This window comes from Leucopleurus acutus, assembly GCF_964270905.1.
Source record: "Leucopleurus acutus genome assembly, chromosome: 18".
Lineage (NCBI taxonomy): Eukaryota > Metazoa > Chordata > Mammalia > Artiodactyla > Delphinidae > Leucopleurus > Leucopleurus acutus.
Genome location: NC_139160.1, coordinates 76,588,875 through 76,608,501, shown reverse-complemented (window position 1 = coordinate 76,608,501; position 19,627 = coordinate 76,588,875). Strand labels below are relative to the sequence as shown.

Here is a 19,627-nt window from a genome sequence, read left to right as displayed (position 1 = left end):
CTTGCTAGGTATGTAGGTGAAAAGTCTAGAGTAACTACTAAAAGAACACAGAGAGTGTATGACTCCTTGACATTGGTCTTGGTAATAATTTGTTAGATATGACACCAAAATCACAGGAAACAAAAGTAAAAATAAACAAATGGGACTACACCAAACTAAAACGTTTTTGCACAGCAAAGGAAATAAACAACAAAATGAAAAGGCAATCTAAAGAATGGGAGAAAATATTTGCAAACCCTATATATGATAAGGAAATATATAAGGAAATCCTACAACTCAACAGCAAAAGACAAATAACCTAATTTTAAAATGGGCAAAGGACCTCAATTGGGCATTTTCCCAATGAAGACACAGAAATGTCCAACAGGTACACTGACATCATTAATCATCTGGGAAATCATCCGGGAAAAGGTACTCGACATCACTAATCAACCAGGAAATGCAAATTAAAACCACAATGAGATACAACCTCACACCTGTTAGGATGGCTATTCTCAAAAATACAAATGATAAATGGTAGCTTGGGTGTGGAGTAAAGGGAATCCTTGTGTACTGTTGGTGGGAATGTAAACTGGTACAGCCCTTATGGAAAACAATATGGAGTTTCCTCAAAAAATTAAAAAACAGAACTACCATATGATCCAGCAATTCCACTCCTGGGCATATATGTGAGGGAAATGAAGCCAGTATCTCAAAAAGATATCTGCACCTCCATGTTCATTGCAGCTTTATTCACAGTAGTGAAGATATGGAAACAGCCTAAGTGCCTGTCGTCATACGAATGGATAAAGAAGGTGTCAGATATAATGTAATGAAATATTATTCAGCCACAACAAAAAAGCAGACCCTGCCATTAGCAACAACAGGGATGACCCTAGAGAACATCGTGCTGAGTGAAAGAAGACAGACAAAGACAAATACTGTATGATCTTACTCACATGTGGAATCTAAAATTGAAAAGAAAAGCTGAACTCATAGAAACAGAGAGTAGAATGATGGCTACCAGGGGTTCGGAGTTGAGGAGGTAGGCAGATGCTGGTCAAAGGGCACAAGCCTTCAGTTATAAGATGAATAAGTTCTGGGGATCTAATGACAACACAGTGATTATAGTTCATACTGTATTGTATCCTTGAAATTGCTTAGCAGATTTTTTAATTTTTATTTACTTATTTTTAAATTTTTATTTTATGTTGGAGTATAGTTGATTAAACAGTGTTGTGTTAGTTTGCTTAGAGAGTAGGTATTAAGCATTCTTACCACACACAAAGGAAACAATGTGAGGTGATGGTGTTGTTAATTAGCCTGATCGCGGGTACTCACGTCACAAAGTATGAATATGCCAAACTGTCAGGTTGTACACTTTAAAACACATACAATTTTATTTGTCAGTTATAAGCCTCCATAAGGCAGGAGGGAAAATGAACAAATAAATAAATAATGTGAAAAAACAATACAATGAACTCAAAGAAAGAAGAAAGTTATATTGATAATGGATGAAATCAATAAAATGAAAATAATAACAGATTTGATCAATAAAACAAGACACATGCATTTTGAAAAGACCAGTTAAATAGACTAGTATTTGACAACCCAGTTTAAGAAACAAGAGACAATACACAATAAATAACACTAGAAAGGAGAGGGTCCCATAACCGTAGTCATCAAGGAGATAACAAGTAATACCTTCAACCGTATGTCATAAACTTGAAAACCTAGATGAAACAATTATTTTAATGAAAAAGGCAATATAAAATATAGAAAATATGAAATGGTAAAATGTTGTCAAGAAGAAGCAGAGACCCTGATTAGAAGGGATTGGAAAGGACCTGCTAAGATGATGGTTTGCCTAGTTATTCCTAACAAACCTTTAAGGAACAAATAATTCCTGTGATATATAAATGTTTCCAGAGCATAAAAAAAGAGGTAAACCTTCTAAACTCATTCTATAAGGCTAATGTAATCCTAACATCAAAACAAAATGGGACAGCTTAAATAAAAAGTTTCATCTCAGAGACATAAAAATACTAAAATATTATCAAATCGAACACAGAAGTGCATTAAAAGGATCAATCTATCATGTCTATGAAGCGTTTACTCCAACAATGCCAAGATTTTTCAAAATTAGAAAATTCACTAAATTTTTAAAAAAGGAGAAGATCCACATGTAGCTGCTCCCACCCCCAACCTCACTGAAAAAAACATCGAACAAAATTCAACACTAATTTCTGGAAATAGAAATCATGGGAGTAACTTGTCAGAATATCTGACAAACGGTATTCACTAGGAATCTCTGTCAACATCAGAATAATGGTGAAACGCTCTAAGCATTTCCGCGAGAACCAGAACAGGACTCTGGTGAAGGAAAGAAAAGCAGGCTCTGAGCAGGAATGCAGCCGCCAGCACGGAGGTGCTCCAGGCACCGCTAGAAAATCTCAGCCAACTGACACCTGAGAAATGAATTTCTCTTTCACTGAAAGAGAAATGTCAGCAGGCGAGGTGGCCAGATGAAGGATCGACATACAGAAATTAACTGCAAATAATGGCCAATACGGCAAAGTCATGAAAAATTGGTCCATGTAAGGTAGAAACTAAAATACAAAATACCAATAAGAACTAGGAAGAAAATGGTAAAACTTCACAGAAGGCTATGATAGATCTCATGAGTAAATGGAAATATACCATATACACAAGAGATTCAAATAGCAAATACATAGGTATTCTCCAAATTAATCTATAATAGTTAATGGAAGCAAATAGAACGTTTGTCCTATTAAATGTAAAAAAAATACCACAAAGTGAAGTTTTTGTTTGTCTGTTTTTGTAGGAATAAATAAATGAATCAGTGGAAAGTAATGGAGACATCCATGTATATATAAAAAATGAGTATATAATAGAGTTGACTTTCCATATGAGTGAGAAGGTAACGGATTATCCAGTATTGGGTTGGGACAATTGACCATCCATTTGGGGAAATATTTGGTGAGAGTTAATATACACATTAAGTTTAAGTTTTAGGCACTTTTATATATTATCTCATTTGAACTTCATATTAACACTTTGAGGGACGCGTATTATTACTCATTTTACAGATGAAAGAAATTGAGCCTCAGAGAGATGAAGAAAGTGCTCGCAGGTCACACAGCTCTTAAGTACCAGAGCCCGAGGCCGGGTCCTTCTGCCTCAGGGCCTGTATTCTCCCACACCATATGGAATTTCAATGAACTCCCTACCCTAAACACCACAATAAATTCCAGATGGATAAAGCAGACATTGTTTTAAATGTAAAGAATATAGGAGAACATTTTATAATCTTAGGGTGGAAAAGACTTTCTTAAGCAAAATGTAACCCTATAAAGACAAAGTTCAGAGGTGATCTCAAAATGTGAAGGTTCCTATGACAGAAGATGACGTAAACAAATATAAAATAACGGCAACAGAATGGGAGAAAAATATCTGTACATAAGCAATAGGAAAATGAATAATCTTCAAATAAATACAAATGGCCAATATACACCTGAAGAGCTGCAGAAAATAACTAGAAATAAAGAAAGTGCAAATTATATTTAAATATACATATATAAAATGTATGTATTCTATAATAGGTATAAAATATGTAATATTCTAAGTATTTCGGATATAACCATGTGTAATTATATTTTTTTCTCAAAATGGGAAAACCTTTATTTGTTTACTATCCAACGGCACTAAAGGCAAGAGGAAGTAAGTATTCTCTTATGCTGCTGCCGGAGATATAAAGCGGCACAGCTTTTTTTTTTTTACAATTCAGTAGAAAGATAAAGTGTAAAATCTTCTCTGCTAAAAATCTCATTTCTATGTATCTCTCATAGAGAAATACACGTGTACGTGCATGACAAGATCAACACAAACATTCATCTTAGCGTGATTTTCAAAAGAAAAAGTTGAAACAATCTAAATGCTGATCGTTAGAGGAGTGTTTAAATAAATTATGGCATATCCATAGGACATCATTATTGGCAATAGTTAATTATACTCAATTAATCTCCATGTGTTGACCGGGAAAGATCTCCAGGGCAAAGTGTTACATAGGAGGAAAATTAGCTATTTGAAGATCAATACATAGGATATGATCCCATTTATGTAAAAAACAAAGCAAAGCAAAACTGTATCTTTGCCTAGGCATTGTTCTGCCTACCTACTGCTATGTAACAATCCACCCCCAAGTGTATTTGCTCAGGAATCTGTGACTTGGGCAGGGCTGGTGGGGAGAGCTCATCTCTGCTCACTTGGCATGGGGTGGGGGGCTGGGCTGGAATTGTCTGCAGGTTCTCGCTCACACGCCTGGTAGCCCATCCCAGCCTTGAAATCTCACGGCACCATGTCTGCTTCACTCTCCTCGTGAGGGCAGATGGGAAGGCTCATCCCGAGACCGGGGAAGGGAAACCAGACCGCATCTTTGATGGGAGGAGTGTGAAATCTGTGGTGTTAAAACCACTGTAGAGGAGTGTGTATAATTTCTAAGAAAAAGATCTGTAAAGACAGATACACCAACAGTTGATAGCTGTTACCCTGGGGAGGTCAGTAGATTGGGAAGTGGAGGTCGTCGTAGATTTGGTTAGTATACAAACCCATCTTGAACCGGCTTAAGAAGAAAAGGATTTTATTGACTCACGTAACTGGCCGTCCCAGGGGTTCGGTGGCTTCGGAGGTTGAAATGCTGCCATGCGGGGCACTATATTTCTCTCATTTTCCAGGCAGACTTTCTCCATGTGATGGGCAAGGCCACCTTGGAAGCCCCAGACCTAAATCCTCACAGGTTAGCTGCTCCAATGGAAGGAGAAAAAGTAATTGTGCTGGTAGCTCCAGAAGAAAGTTCCAGGAAAGATGCGGAGTGATAGGCTTGGGGTACCTGCCCTCTCTTACCTTCATCACTACGGCCAGCAGGTAGGGCATTTCACCTGGCCAGGCCTCTGTCACCTGCCCACCTATTCAGCAGCTGCTTACTGTCCTGACTCTGACTTCCTTTGCTTTGGCACGTGGGGAATTTCCTTTCTTGTGTTTGCTCTTAAGGATGTAATAAACCTTTTTCCGTCCTGCACATTTCCTGCAGTTTTTTAGTGTTTGATCATATTGATCAGAAGCTCTTCGTGGCTCTCATAGATATTTGATTTTTATCGTCCACATTTTTATTTCTCGGGCTGACCTTCTGCTTTTTCTGCACTTAAGGAATGTTGGCCTGACACCTTCCATTGTCAAAAATTCCAAGTCGCCCCACCAACGAGGGGAACGTCCGCCCTTGGTGATGCAACAGTCTTCTATCCCATGCACGCTTCAGTGCTGTGACTTTACCAGTAAGGCCAGAAGTATCCCTCACTAGCTGCTTTCCTGTGCGGGATATTAGAAAATATAAATAAAATTGACATTAAGAGTCAGACTACAAAGGAACCTCATAGGAATAAAAGAGGCAATAAGGTGGGTAAATCTGTCCGTATATTTTGCTTCCTCAAGGCAGTAGCCCCAGTAACTACAGTAACGCTGTCACTTCAGGTTTTTGCTAGTATTATCAAATTTGTTCTTCTGTGGTCTATTCAGTTGTCATATTTTCCAAAAATTAGGTTGCACCGCAAACTCAGTGGCAGGAATTATAACTTCACCTAAGATGTGCATCACACCAATATGTCCTGTCAGGGCTTAATAAAAATGGTAATAGTGTGTCCTTTCTTTACATTGACCTGAAAGATCATTTTTGAACTATAGTGTAATATGGAATAACCCTCCAACTATTTCACAGTTGTCCTCACACATTCTTTTGTTAACCTTCCCTTGTGCAGCTCAATCTAGTTTTCACTTTTGTTAATGTTCTTGAGTCTAGAAATAAGGCCTCAAAATTTGCAAAGTGAAATGCTCACTACTATAGCCTTTCTCATTGAATGATGAGCTGTGAAGTTCATCCTGGCATATCCCTACCTTCAACTGAGCGATATTTTAGGGCAGCTCTTTGTGCCCTGAAAGTATTTCACTGTTAGTCAACTTTGGATTTTTCATGTTTATGGAGTAGATCTATGATTCAAGGAACCAAAATTATTTTGAAAATCGTGTATATTGACCATGGAATAATTATAACCCTCACTACCACCTAATTTTTACTTACCTTAAGATAAAAATGATAATTTCCATTTGCTGAGCACGTCCCAACTCTTGGGGAAAGAATGAAACCAGATCCACTCTGGTTGCCATGGTGGCAGTATAATTATCCATTTTAAACATGGCATCCATCAGGGCAAGAAGAATTTTAAAAAGGGAAGGTTTACTCTAAACATAGTACCTGAGTGTCAGAGCCAGACTTGCAGTAGCTCGCAGTCTAGCACACCATCTGCCCCGTTGGCCATAGCTGATGCCAAGTGGATCTGTCTCTACCTGGGCCAAACTGTTTCTCAAGTCACATGTGTGTTGCAGAGAGAAAGCCATGCTGCCTGCCCTCATTGCTGCTCTGACTCCTGGATTTTCTGAGCCATCCCTTCTCTCTTCCGTCTTTGCTTAAGGCATAGTCAATTACTGCTACTGGCAACCAAAAGATGCTTAAATACAATCAGAGGAAATTTAAGTGTTTATCAAGCAATTTGTTGTGCAAAATAAAATTTGGGAGACAGCAAACCATTTCTAAGCATCTTTGTAAATGGATAAATTGCTAATAAACCCTAGGAACAATTATTGACATTTGTTTTTATGAAATTTTATAATAGAAAGTATTCAGTGCATTGGGTAATCAAAATCTAACCAAATTCAATTTCTCAAATATCAATCATTTAGAAACATTGCATTTCTAATGGCTTATACATTTGTCCTAAAAGTCTTTCCTTCACACAAACCAATTGAAATTCCATTTTAGGTGTGATTATAGAACATTTAGAACTTAGAGAAGAAAATGTCTTGTTTTTCTATGTCAGTTCTTAGATTCGTTATTTACTCAACACGTGTTCATTGAAGGCTGATGGCTTCCCATGAAGAGTGTCTGAGACCAGGCCACACGTGCAACGGCGTGGTTCAGTGGGATGGGCCGCCCTGGAGTCACAACACTCAGATCTGGTCCAAGAGCCCCGCCGCTGACTTGCTGAGTGACTTTATCATTCTGGGCCTGTTTCCTCACCTACACACAGAAAGGACTACTCTTCTCTCTACACTCAAATTCAACCAAGAGGTGAGTCAGCAAGAAGTTGACTGGGCTTTGATAGCTGCTGAAAATAAAGACTCTATTTCTCTCCTTACTTGTGTTCTACAAAGAGAAACAATCATTTATAGAAAAGCAGCTGCAGACTTACTCAGGCAGGAGCAAAGAGGAAGTGCACGCCTTATTCTAAGGCCGGACTTGACTGTTTCTCTCCAGCTGCAAGGAATCTCAGTTTCATTTCTCAGAATACATCTGTTAACTAGAATAATCAACAATTGACCAAAAGTATTACTCCAGTCCTTATTGGCGTGGTGTTTAGCATTTGTAAGTTACTTGCACACCTTGGCTAGGCCAATCCTCCTGCCCTGGGATAGACGTGCGTTGTCGCTGGCCTTATTTTGTCTACGAGGACACAGGGCTGAGAAAGCAACTTCTCCGAGGTCCGACTGTATGAGGTCAACTTGTCCCGATTAAACCATCCGACCTCACATCTCATGCTGAGGCCTGGATAGCACTCTGCCTCTGGTAAATTGCTTGAAATTTACTATGGGGCCAGATAGGAAATGCGCTAGGACAGCGCACTGCTTCACTGGAGGAAAGGCAGGTGCCGATGCTACACTTGCTAATTCAGGTAAAAGCCCAGCAGTGCAGACCCCAGGCTGACGACCCTGCACCCTGGGCTCCTGTTTCAGCTCTAATCCCGAGCCCAGCAAGTTTCTCCTGTCTTCTTCAGTTTTCTCAGTCATAGGTGGAAGGTAATTCTCTATAGCCCAGGGCAGCAAGGACAGAGGCAAGATCACTGCGGCATCAGTTAATATGGGCCAACGGTGCCAGGTCCTGACTGCAGGCGGGCCTTCTGGTGCAGGATGGTGGTAAGAGGACACAGGCTTTGCAGCCCAGTGAGGGACAAGAGGCCTGTGAGAATCAGGTGCCCTCACCTGAGTCTTAGCATCCTTACCTTCGAGGCAGGGTTGTTATAAAGGTTGAACCTAAGTATGCATATACCTACCACAGTGCTAGCATGTGGCAGGCGGGGACTGGTGGCTGTTAATTTGTCAGCAGTGCTGACTCACTTTATTTAAAGTGGACCTGCTCAAACAAAAGCGTTTTCTTCGTTAATAGGAACACTCAGGTTTAACGAAGTATTAAATGGTTCCAATCAAGATTTACCCTGTTACTCAGTTTGCAGTGACTTCTTCTCAAGTAAGGCTTTTAAACTGAGAAAGTATCAACCCCATTTTTTGGAACAAAATCAGATAATACGAAGAATTTGAGGCAGGGAAGGAAAAGTGACCTAATGTTTCGTTTCATTTCAGTCAAAACACGTGGTCTTCCTTTTTCGGGGGCCAGGGGACACAGCACACTCCTGTTTGGTTTGTGAGGAAAACAACTGCATGTTAAATATTCTGAAACAAAACCCCTCATAAAAACCTCCCGAGGCTATTTTGAGTCACGACACACCATTTACCACAGTTACCTTCCGGAGCCTCCACACTGGCCTAGAATGAGGGTGATGAGGACACACGTGCGTCAAGAAGAGCTGCAGTTGACCAGCAATTTATCCAGATTAAATGAATCCAGAAGTCTACCTCCCAGACTGCCTAAAAGCACCGGAACCAAGACGAAAGAGGAATGGGTCACAGGCTACAACAGAGAGGGAGACAATTTCCATAAAATCTTGTTCTATACATGCCAGCGATTGCTAAGAGTCATAAATTACTTTAGACAGAACGATGGCGAAGGGCCAGACCCTCCTGCAGAAGCACATTACGTCTTTAAAAGTGCACAGACAGAAAGTTCATAATTTGCTTGGTGAAAGGTTTAATACCTTAATACATGTGACCTGGAACACTATATGAGCATGAGGTACAAAAAGATATTTCAAGTAAATACCTATTCTTTCTAAATAAGTAAAAAGTAAAAAAAAGAAAAAAGAAGTATATAGTAATAACACAATGGATTTTGTTTTGGTAAATGCTTTATTACTTCAGCAATTGCACCCACAGATGGTATTGGGTACCGAGACCACACCACAACGTCCAAGTCGCTGGAGGGCACGTCTCTGTGGGCGGCCCGTGGGTCCTGTCACTGTGGTATTCCTTCTCAGGACCCTGAAGGTACCCTCCTCTGAGCACCCTGTGCCCCAGGTACACCATGCCATGGCTGCCTGATATGCAGTGGTTGAGTGAACCGAGTTGCCTTGTCCCAGTTTAAAATAAAGTATGCTCTAATGGAAACATTTTAGACCTTTTATCTGGACTGTAATAACTTGGTTATTAAACATAAGCAACTGGTGGTTAGCAGAGGTGGTGGGTGCATGAAATGGGTGAAGAGGGTCAAAAAGTACACACTTCCAGTTACAAATAACTCATGGGATCTAATGTACAGCATGGTGACTATAGTTAATAATACTGTATTGCACATTTGAAAGTTAAGAAAGTAAATCTTAAAAAGTCCTTATCACAAGATTAAAAAAAATTATAACTGTGTGGTGACAGATGTCAACTAGACTTAGTGGTGATCATTTTGCAATATATACAAATATCCAATCACTACGTTGTACACCTGAAACATAACATTTAATGTTATGTCGATTATACCTCCATAAAAATGTTGAAATAAAAAAAACCAAAAAGCAAATAAACAAAAGCAACTGTTCTACATTAGATAGCTTTTCACTAACCTAAATAAATACAAGAAGAATTCAATCCCATTTTCGGCACTCCCCGAGGGTTACCAGGATCTTTCTGCTTTATCTTATCACTTACCTGGTGATAAGGTTCTAAGCACTTATCTGTGACTTCTTATCCAGTGTCCACTGGAATTAATCAAAGTGATTTAAAAGACAGCTAAATCTAACAAACTCTGCCTCTGTAACACTACACATTTTAAAAAGAAAACATGGCTAGCCACTTGTCCTTACTGGAAACTTCATCAAAGGTAGGGAAAAAAGACCCAGCTTTAGATTAACGCTATGCCAGTGTCTCACTTCACCTCATTTAGTTCTCGGAACCACCCTAAATTAAACATACAGTTGATTCTTGAACACCATGGAGGTTAGGAGTGCTGACCCCAGGGCAGTGGAAAATCCGAGTATAAATTAGAGTTGGCCCTCCGTCCCTGCAGTTCCTCTGTATCTGGGGTTCAGAGTCCACGGATTCAACCAAATGCAGATCGTGCAGTACTGTAGTGTTTACTTTTGAAAAGAACCCGCGTGTAAGTAGGCCCATGCACTTCAAACCTATGCTGATCAAGGGTGAACTGTATTTTAAAAGTGAAGAACCATGATCACGAGTTAGGCAATTTATTCAAGACCTAAGCCCTAAGGGACAAAGATGGAGGTCGGACATAGCAAGGTTTGGCCCCTGTGCCTGTCTCTCTCCAGTAGAGCTGTCTACACTGAAACTGAATAAACGTGAAGAAACCCAGTATTAACAAATATGTTCTCTTCAATTTTCACTTCCATAACTTAACTCTCATCATTAGCTCTAATTAAAATAGAAGTGGAAAACTAGCAAATAGAATTGTTTTCAATATAGTCGATTTATACAAGCAAAGATTCGTTTAAACTGCTCTTCTCGCCATTGGACTGTCATTGACTATTTTAGTTATTTTCATCTAGTAAACTTCCTAATTTTTATTTGTCTAGGTAAGGCGTATCAAATTTAAACACTTAAGATTCTTAAACGTTTGGGAGTTTTGCTGGAAAGCAAATGCCCATTTGTAGGTATTGATAGGCAAACAGTTCACATTTTAACGTGTGATCAACTACAACGTGCATTTCTCTACCAAACAGCCCTCTGTACTGGAAATTCAATGTAAAAGTTAGGGAGTTATGTCTGGCACAAAAAAAGTTCTCATTAATTGCTTACCAAACGAAGTCAACAATCAGAAAACAACTTATGGCTTTACGTGTATTAAACACATGCCATACACGTGCTCAGATGCTACAGTGGTTCCTCGATTCTTCCTTGTGGTAGCTTCAGGGACTCAGCAGACTACGGAGAGAAACTGTTCTCTCCAATACAGGGTTAAAGTGAACCATATATCGCTTAGAAAGAAAAATTCCATTGACCCTTTCAATATGTGGGCGGTGGAGGGCACCGATTACCATGCAACAAGTCAGTCTCAATCAGAGGTCAGCACAGTTCTTTGACTGGGCCAGAAAGTAGATAATTTCAGCTTTGTGGGTTGTATGGGCTGTGTCCCAACCACTCAACTCTGACGCTGTACCAAAGCGGCCACACACAATGCGCTAGTGAATGAGCCTGGCTGTGTCAATAAACTTTATTTACGGACACTAAAACTTGAATTTCATATAATTTTCATATGTCACGAAATTGGATTCTCATGTTGATTTTTTTTTTTTAACCATTTAACAATGTTAAGATCCTTCCTGGCTCACACACCATACAGAAGCAGGTGGTGGGCTGCATTTGGTCTGTGGGCAGTAACCCCCACCCCTGCTCTAAACATACGCTCTGTTTTAACACTTATTTTTTGCCGGCAATTAGATAACTTCTACTTCATTATTAAGCGAGAGCAATAATGCAAACTCTGCTTAAGGCTCTGTCTAAGCTGCTGGTGACACATGTTTAAGACAAAAATTTACCACTTACTTATGTCAAGATTAAAGATACTGGTAGACGAACAACTGGCCAAGTTGCACTCATTTCTTGATGTCAAGTCTGTACGGCTCTCATGCACACCATGGCATCTGGCTGCACTTCTGACTATAATGCAGCGAGTGCAAGTTCACTTGAAAATGCACAGTTGCACACCTTATGTAAGTTAAAGACAGCTACACTAGTATTTGGTGATAGCAAAAGCGTGATCTGAAGCTCCAGGAGTGGACCACTCCTGTTCGGTTTAATAAAAAAATGTACCCAACCATTAAAAATGGCCATTTGGGGAACAGGCCAGTATATAAAACGTTTGTCAGGTAAAATGTAACCATTTAGCTTTTTAAAAAAATGATTTTCAAACTTTAAACCTTTCTATTGAACTGTTACATGGATATACACTATTAGGGCACAAAACACATTTGCTATGGGCTATATTTTCAGCAACTCGGCGAACTTTTTAAAAATCTGTTTGTGAAGTAATAACATTTTTTAAAAAATAAAATAGTAGCTAAATGAAATCTCTTCTTTCCACATTTAATGCGTTCGGTTGCTTCCAAGTCATCCCCGACTGCCAACAAAAACAACAGAAACCAGAGACCCACTCGAGTGTTTAATTCAAACCTATATTTGCAGTTTCTAAAATGCTGATCCACAGACCACTCTCTCGTTACACATGTGCACCAACGGAAAAGCAAAGAGAACCCCGGTCATCCCACGAGAGGAACAGCTCCTCTTCCAACAGTCTTCAGAAGGCTACACGTGCAGTCCCTGCGCCCGTCCAGATGGCGATGCAATAAATACACGGCTCGCCCTGCTCGCCTCGGTCCAGCCAGGCCCGCCACTACCTGTTGTAGGCCCGCTCCTTTTTGGACTTCTCCAGGGCCTTGTCCATGGTCTTCTCGTTCTCCCCTCGACATTTGGGGCAGTACCACTTGCCCTTGGGTTTATGGTTCAGCCCCACGCAGGAGAAGTGGAACCACTCGATGGGGCACTCGTCATTGTCACAGCCGATCATCTCTCCATAGGAGACCTGATTGCACAGACAGTACGTGGGCTCGTTCGGATCAATGGGAAGGTCTGCAGGGGATGCTTCCCTCTCGGCTTTGGCCTTGGAGCGTTTCTTCTTCTTGGAGGCCTTCGCCTTCTTCTCCTTAGGCGTTCCGGAGGTGATGTCATCGTGGTCGTGATTATTAGCTGCGTTTTCCCGATTCTCGTTGTTGCGCTGTCGCCGGGACCGCTTGCTGTTAGGCTTTTCTGCCTGCGCGACTGTCTCAGTTTTTGACTTATCCTGGCCAGCTTTGCTGTGGCCAGTGGTGTCACTGACCTCTTGATGTGCTTCAAAGAGTTCCACGTGACTGTCCACCTGCCTGGCCCGGTTCTCCACCAGCTCCACCATCTGACTCACGATCTGGATCTTCTCGTCGCCCAGCTCCTGGCTCCGAATCAGGGCCCTCTGAATGCAGTGCAGCACTCTCCTCCTCTGGGTGCCGTCCGTCTCCCGCTTGAACTTCTCGTAATACTCATCCAGTTCCTTTAGGATTTCTGCAAAGGAAAAAATTAGCGTTACACCCTCACTGTAAACCCTACCAAGGCTTTCTTTCGGTTCTCTAATCTACAAAAAAAGTAACTGTTAAGGGACAAAAAGGATCAATGCCAAGGCTTCCTAGCACGAAAACTTGTAACCTGTAGGCCTCTCTGGCAGGCTTTTTTTTTTTTTTCCTGGTGAAAAAAATCTCTAGAACTAAATACAAACATCAACACAGTTCCTATGTATCAAAGTGCCCCTCAAAGCTCCCCAAGGGACTCTGTGTGCATTCAGAGACTGGGTAATGAAAACTCCTTGGACAGGCAGCTACAGGGAAAGTTCAAGTTTAGGTGAAGTGCTGAGGTCCAAACCTTTATTTTCTATAAAATTAATGATTATGTCCTAAATTTCCGTTGTTTTTATTCAAATATTTTTGTAATAATTGAAAGGTGGTTATTTTAGCTATTTTAACGCACCGGCATCTAGAATACCGGATTAAATTAGAGAACGTACATAAATACTACATAGTGACCCAGGGCCTCAGTTTATTGGTCACATCATTCCATCCCAGCACATACAGGAATATCTCTGCATTACCGTGTATTACTGAAAACAAGAATGGTTTGTCACAATAAGCCAGGCGACCCAGCCTTGCTTTAAAACAAACGTTGCAGATTTTACTTACTACTTAAAACAATAACATCTATATCTATAGAAGACAACAGATTTTAGATAATCTGATTGAAATAAGGAAAGTAAATATTCTTCCCAAGAATCTACTTAAATACACAGATAGAAATTCCCAGAGTTATTTTCCCTAAACAGTAACCATTAAATTAAATAGTATCAGATTTTTCTCCTGAAAACCTTTTGTAGTCTCTTAAAATAAGGCAATTCAACTCTCCCAACTCGGAAGCTGTGGGAGGATATGGGTGGGACGAGTATAAAATGTGACATAACCCCTTCCAGATCTTATATCCAATTAGTTATAGGGCATAAACCTCACACTAGAGCAAACATATGAACTTAGGCGAACACTACTTAAGCACATATTATTTTCCAGGATATATTCTTCAACTGAAGATAGCGCTGAAGACATTTCTCAGAGGAACAATGCAGACTGTCTGCAACCAGAAAGGAGGAATGCCATAGTCTCACGGGCTCTTGGAGTAATTATTCCTGAAAATAAACAGCTCTACTCAACTTATCCAAGTTCTATTTCACAGGTGCTAAAATATGAGTTTCTGCCATTTATTTTTTAAGTGATTACACATTACAAAACTATATCACTTGGTTTAATTAGTAACCAAGTTTCTAAAGACAATTACCATTTCATAGAAAAGAGAACAATTCCATCATATTGCTAATTTAAAATTTCATAGCACACAGCTTCGTTTACATCACAAGCAAGCTTACAGCCACGTGAAGCCCCGCTGTGGGGAAAAAACAAACACCCCATTACAAAATTACCAAGAAATAATTCTTTTACCTACACAACAGCATACATTTCTTCGATGCCCCAAGCGAAGCATTCTTATCAACAAAGCCACTGAAGTACAAACATCTGTAAACAGGAACCCCTGTGCTAACTAGGGCGGCATCCTGTCAGCACACCTGGCTTCTTCAGCTTCATCAGCTCCAACCGCTGCTGACCCTTTTTTCTAAAAATGCTCCATACCGTCACTATAGGAAAGCAAGGGTACCATGGAAAGAATCTAAGGATTAAGTGAGACTGCAGCCAAATTTAAACGGATCTGTCCAATTATTAGAAATGTTTTTTTTGTTTTACACAGGGATTGCGCTGAAGTTCTTTATGAAGCCTTCCTTGGTGCGTAGGCATTTAAAAAATAATACTTTAAAAGTAGCTGAAAAATATTTTAAATTCAAAATAACCTCAAATATCATTGGTAAACTAATTACGATCCATCCTTATGAATTAATGTCCAGTTGATGATTACTATGAAAATACTGTTAACCAAAGTTTGACTTGCAACCTAGGAGTTCTTTTAAAAATAAAGCCTTAATTTTTAGATTAGACTGTGCTGCGTATCTCAACACTCAGTACTAAGTCCCAACCAAATGAGTTACGACTATTACCATGACGGATGTTAAGGCTCTGCAGCTCACTCAGGGCACTGGCTTCCACGTGAGCCGGGTAGCGTGCGGGTGGGACCGATTTTCTCCGAAGGAGCCAAGTACGCACTGAGCGTGTATTAACTCGACGGAAGACACTCCGGCTCTGAATCGGTAAAACAGGGTGTCAGACAGTAAGGAAAGCTGTAAGAAAGCAACCTCAACGGTACACTGACGTGGACGCTCGAAAATTTTCAGTATGAACTTCTTCGTCTCCTTGCGATTTCCTAGAAATGCTAAGGAACAGTGCCGGTGACGACGAATTCCTCAAAGACTGGGAAACCCGTTAACTCTCCGCTTTAGTCATTCCAGCACCCGAGCCGCCTCAGAGCTCAACGCACACGGGACCCCCTCGGGGGCCGCCCGGCTCTCCCTGTCCTGGGTCACCGACCCACCAGGCCCGGGTCACTCACGCTGCCCCCGCTCCACGCAGCCGCACTCGCGGGTCCTCGGGGCCCGGGCTGGAGGCCCGACTGCGCCCTCGGCAGCCCCGGCAGCCAGGATTGCCGGCCTCGCCCTGTCCCCCGGGCGCCGCCATTGCTCCGCGACTGAAGTGACCAGCATCACGTCCGTGGGGGCGGGGCCAAGCCGATCCCCGCCAATGGGGAGGTGATCAGCCGGCGGCGCGCCCCGCCCCTGGAACCACTGCCTATGGGGATCGCCGGGCCGGAGGGCGGAGGCCAGGCGAGGCACCAATCACAACGCAGGACCAGAGAACACAGCCCGCCCTAGCTACACCAATGGCCAATGCGACGGCGGAGGCCAAGAGACCCGAAGACATTCAAATCAACTCGACCTCCTCCCTCCTCCCCGCCCCTCTACCAAAGAGAAAAAAGAAAGCAGCGGAAACAGAGACCCGTGCCAGTCACTGCGCAAGGCCCGCCCTCATCCGGCCCAGCAACCAATGGTTCAGCAGCGGACTGATAAGGACATTCCATGGGAGATGCCACGGCCAATTACAGGAGGCCGAGGCGGAACATTCGCAATATGCTAATAAGGCTCCTATAAAAGTCGCTGCGAAGCCGAGCCTTCGGTAGAGCGCGCAGGGGCGCCTTCCCCTCAGGAGTTTTCGGGGCGCTGTGGGGCGCTTCCTGGCTTCCCACCTCCCCCCACTCTTCCGTTTGCCTGCTGCGCAGTCCTGTAAACATGGGTAAACTCCGAGTGACTATCCACGTTCCAAATACAGACCCCAATGCCGTGCCTGACCAGGCAGGAAAGTTTCCCCAACAGCCAGCAATTCCCAGTGGACCCGAACCCTCCGTCTCTCTCCGGCAGTCTGGGCAGCCGGGGCTGCAGAGAACGACCCACAGGTCCTCTCCCCTGCCATGTTCCTCTCCAAGCCGACAATACTTGCCTGCGCCCCCCGAGCGCAGCACAGATGGGCGACTTCTTCGCCCCATCCTCCCTTCCCTGCCCTCCCCTTCCCCACTGCACACACGGAATAAAGCCCTGGCCCTCCGCGAACTACACCCGGCCGCGTCGCCCCTCTCAAGTCGGCCCTCACTCGGTGTCCAGCACCGGGGGCTGGGCGGGGGCGACGGGGGCTACACCACGCGAGGTACGGACCCCGGACTTTATGTAACACTCAGATTCGGGACTGGGTGAAGGTGGTTCCGGGGATAGCGAGCAGGGCCGGGGACCCCTCGTCCGCAGCGCCCTCCTAGCAGCCCTGCGCGCAGCACCGTCCCTGCGCCCCTCAGCCTAGCGACCGCGGCACATCCCTCCCTCGGCGCTGTAGCCTGCGCCCCCTGCGCCCCCTCCCCCGCAGCACCCCGCCTCGTCACTTCACTACAAAGAGCGCTTTGCTCGCGCAGCCTGGCGTTGAGACCTCTCGTTCCTCCTTCCTCCTCCGTGTCCAGGCTTCGCGCACAAGGACCTTGGCAAATCAAAGACGCTCCAGACCTTTTGTTTCTGCCAGCAAGGGCCCCGCCGCGGGCTCGCGGCTCTCCAGGAGGGGAGCAGGACGGCCCGCAGCCCCGCGGCGCGCCGCGACCGGTGGGGATGGAGCAGCCGCCCCCGCCCATCCATCCCGCCGTACCTTGGTATTTCGCGTCGATCTCCCGCATCAGAGAGACGTTTCTCTGCAGATCGAAAGGCAGAGACTCGATGGAGTCCAGGTAGTCCTCCACATAGTTCACCAGGTGGATCTGCTCCCCGTTGGCAGGGCTCAACATGGTTCACCGAGGTCCCCGGCGACTCCGCGCGGCTTTCCGCTTCCTCCGGCCCCCGCCCCCTCGGAGCCCAGCGCTGCAAAATGCAAGGCTCCCGCCCGCCGTCGCCCCCCCTCCGGCCGGCCCCGCGCCGCTACATCTGCGAGCCGCGCTGCCTGGGCCCGGGGACCGGCGCCTGGCGGGCCGGACCGGCGCTCGGCGGCCTCAGGCGCGGGGCGGGCGCAGGCGGGCGTGCGGGCGCGCACCCCGGCGCAGGGGCCGGGGCCGGGGCCGAGCGAGCGCGGGAAGGGGCGCGCGCCGCCCGCCGCGCCGCACTTGTCCAACGTGGAAAACCCAAATACCAGTTTCAAACACTTGGGAAACATTCGGCCCCCAGCACCGCGCATGCGCCCCGGCCCCTCCGCCCCCCCTTTCCCGTGGGCCCCGCCCCCACCGCATTCATGCCCCTCACCAGCCCCGCCGCCCGGGGGTGTGGGTTTGTCTGTCACTTTTGCCCGGGCGGGGGTCGCGAGGGCAAGGGGCAGCGGGCGAGGCGCAAACTTTACTAGGAGTTTCGCACTTGCAGGCGGAGCGCGTCGGGCGGCACTGCACGCCCACAGGGGGACGCGGGCAGCAGGTAGCCCCGCCCAAGACCTGGCCGGAACCGACCCGGCAGTGGCACCAACGCAAGCCCAGGTTGCCACCTCCCTCCCCACGCTCAGCCCCTCACTCTCCGAAGCCCGCCTTGCAGCGGGAAATAAGTAAGGCTCGGAACAGACTGGCAAACTCGACAGCCAATCGAGTTGCCGCTCTCCCTCAGTAGTCCAATCAGGACGAAGAGAAGGCGGGGCGAGCACGGATACCTCCTCCCGGGCTCTTACTACTAGAAACCCGCGTCCTCCAGGGGGCGGAGGGACAGGGCTGGCCGAGCAGGCCGGAAGCGACGGCGCATGCGCAATGGTGCGGCCCAGGCAGCAGCCTGCCCGCGCGGGAGACCTACCATTCGGCAGTCGGACCACCACTCCCAGCAGCCTCGGCGGCTCCCGCGCTTGCGCGGTCCTCACCGCCCTCCTTTTGTGTTGCCGGCCGGAGCCCAGTGTTGGGCGGCTTGGTGACAAAGGGGCTCGAGAGGGGAGTCGTTCCCCACGCCGGGCCCCCGCAGAGGGCGCGCCACCCCGACTCCTTCCCGCCTGTGTCCTGGAATCCGTTAAGTCCGCGCCCCCATTTCGAAAGACCACCCAAAGCGGGGCGGGTCAGGTTTCCACCTGCCGGGGTCCTGGGGGGTCTCTCCCTGTGCTGGCTCGGCCCCTCCCCTCCCCCCATGGCTCCTCTCCCCGCCCTAAACTCCTCGATTAGGACTTTCGGAAGAGCCCCGTTGCCTAGACGACGGGCCCGCGCTCAGAACCGCCCCTTCCGGCAGAGGCCCCGCCCACGGGCGTGGCCACGGCTCCAGCTTTTGTCCTCTGGGCTCAGGCCTGCGCCACGGCTGGTGTTCCCGGCGTGGCGCGCTCGGCCGCTTCGGCTGTGCTCAGCTGTTTGGCCGTCTTCTCTTCCAAGGGGCGGGTGTCCTGTCGCGGTCTCTAACCCTGTCAGGTAGCTCGGCCGCAGCCTCCGGACGTCCCTACCAGCTCCGCGACTGGGCGGCGCCGCGCCCTTCGGCTCGTGGATGGGGCGTTTCGGCCTCGCTCCCGGGTGCCCTCCTGCCCCGCGGACGCTCCATTTGGTCGGTGAGCGATGCTCTGAGGTTCGGCACGTTCTGGTTGGAGCTCCGAGTCTCCGGAGAAGCAGTGTTGTGACAACCACGACCGCCGGGAAGTTTTAAGTTACTCTTTGTAACCCAGTAGCATTGCAGACCAATCCAGTGTTTATAAAATAGGTAATTATCTGCAGCGGTGCTCATTCCAGCGATCTGCGGAGCGCAGACGAGACTAAATGGAGCTGTTTGTCTTTCGAAATGAGTTGTTCACATTGGATCGTTGATGCGGTGATAAACGACGAATAATACTTACACTTTGAAGTAAACGGGTTTGATCTTTACTCTCAGCCC

The 19,627-nt window shown here is 45.5% G+C and overlaps 2 protein-coding genes across 5 annotated transcripts in view; one reads left to right on the top strand and one right to left on the bottom strand.

Annotated features, from left to right (window-relative positions):
* Positions 1–12,375: 12,375 nt before the first annotated feature.
* Positions 12,376–17,649, bottom strand: ING1 (inhibitor of growth family member 1; the record flags this gene model as incomplete). Of its 4 annotated transcripts, XM_082859210.1 has the most annotated exons (3): positions 12,376–13,314; positions 14,626–14,730; positions 15,395–15,422. In XM_082859210.1, one exon carries the CDS (start codon positions 13,166–13,168, stop codon positions 12,614–12,616), a length of 555 nt encoding a protein of 184 aa, XP_082715336.1. In that variant the 3' UTR covers positions 12,376–12,613. The 4 variants fall into 4 exon arrangements, with proteins under 4 accessions (XP_082715336.1, XP_082715335.1, XP_082715338.1 ...); XM_082859209.1 differs by lacking the exons at positions 14,626–14,730; positions 15,395–15,422 and adding an exon at positions 17,469–17,649; XM_082859212.1 differs by lacking the exons at positions 14,626–14,730; positions 15,395–15,422 and adding an exon at positions 15,844–15,994.
* A 1,709-nt stretch (positions 17,650–19,358) lies between these two features.
* CARS2 (cysteinyl-tRNA synthetase 2, mitochondrial) overlaps positions 19,359–19,627 on the top strand; it is a gene marked incomplete at its 5' end in the record, with an annotated part of 38,887 nt that continues 38,618 nt past the window's right edge. Inside the window, one exon of the mRNA XM_082859373.1 lies at positions 19,359–19,456. The remainder of the gene's footprint in view (positions 19,457–19,627) is intronic.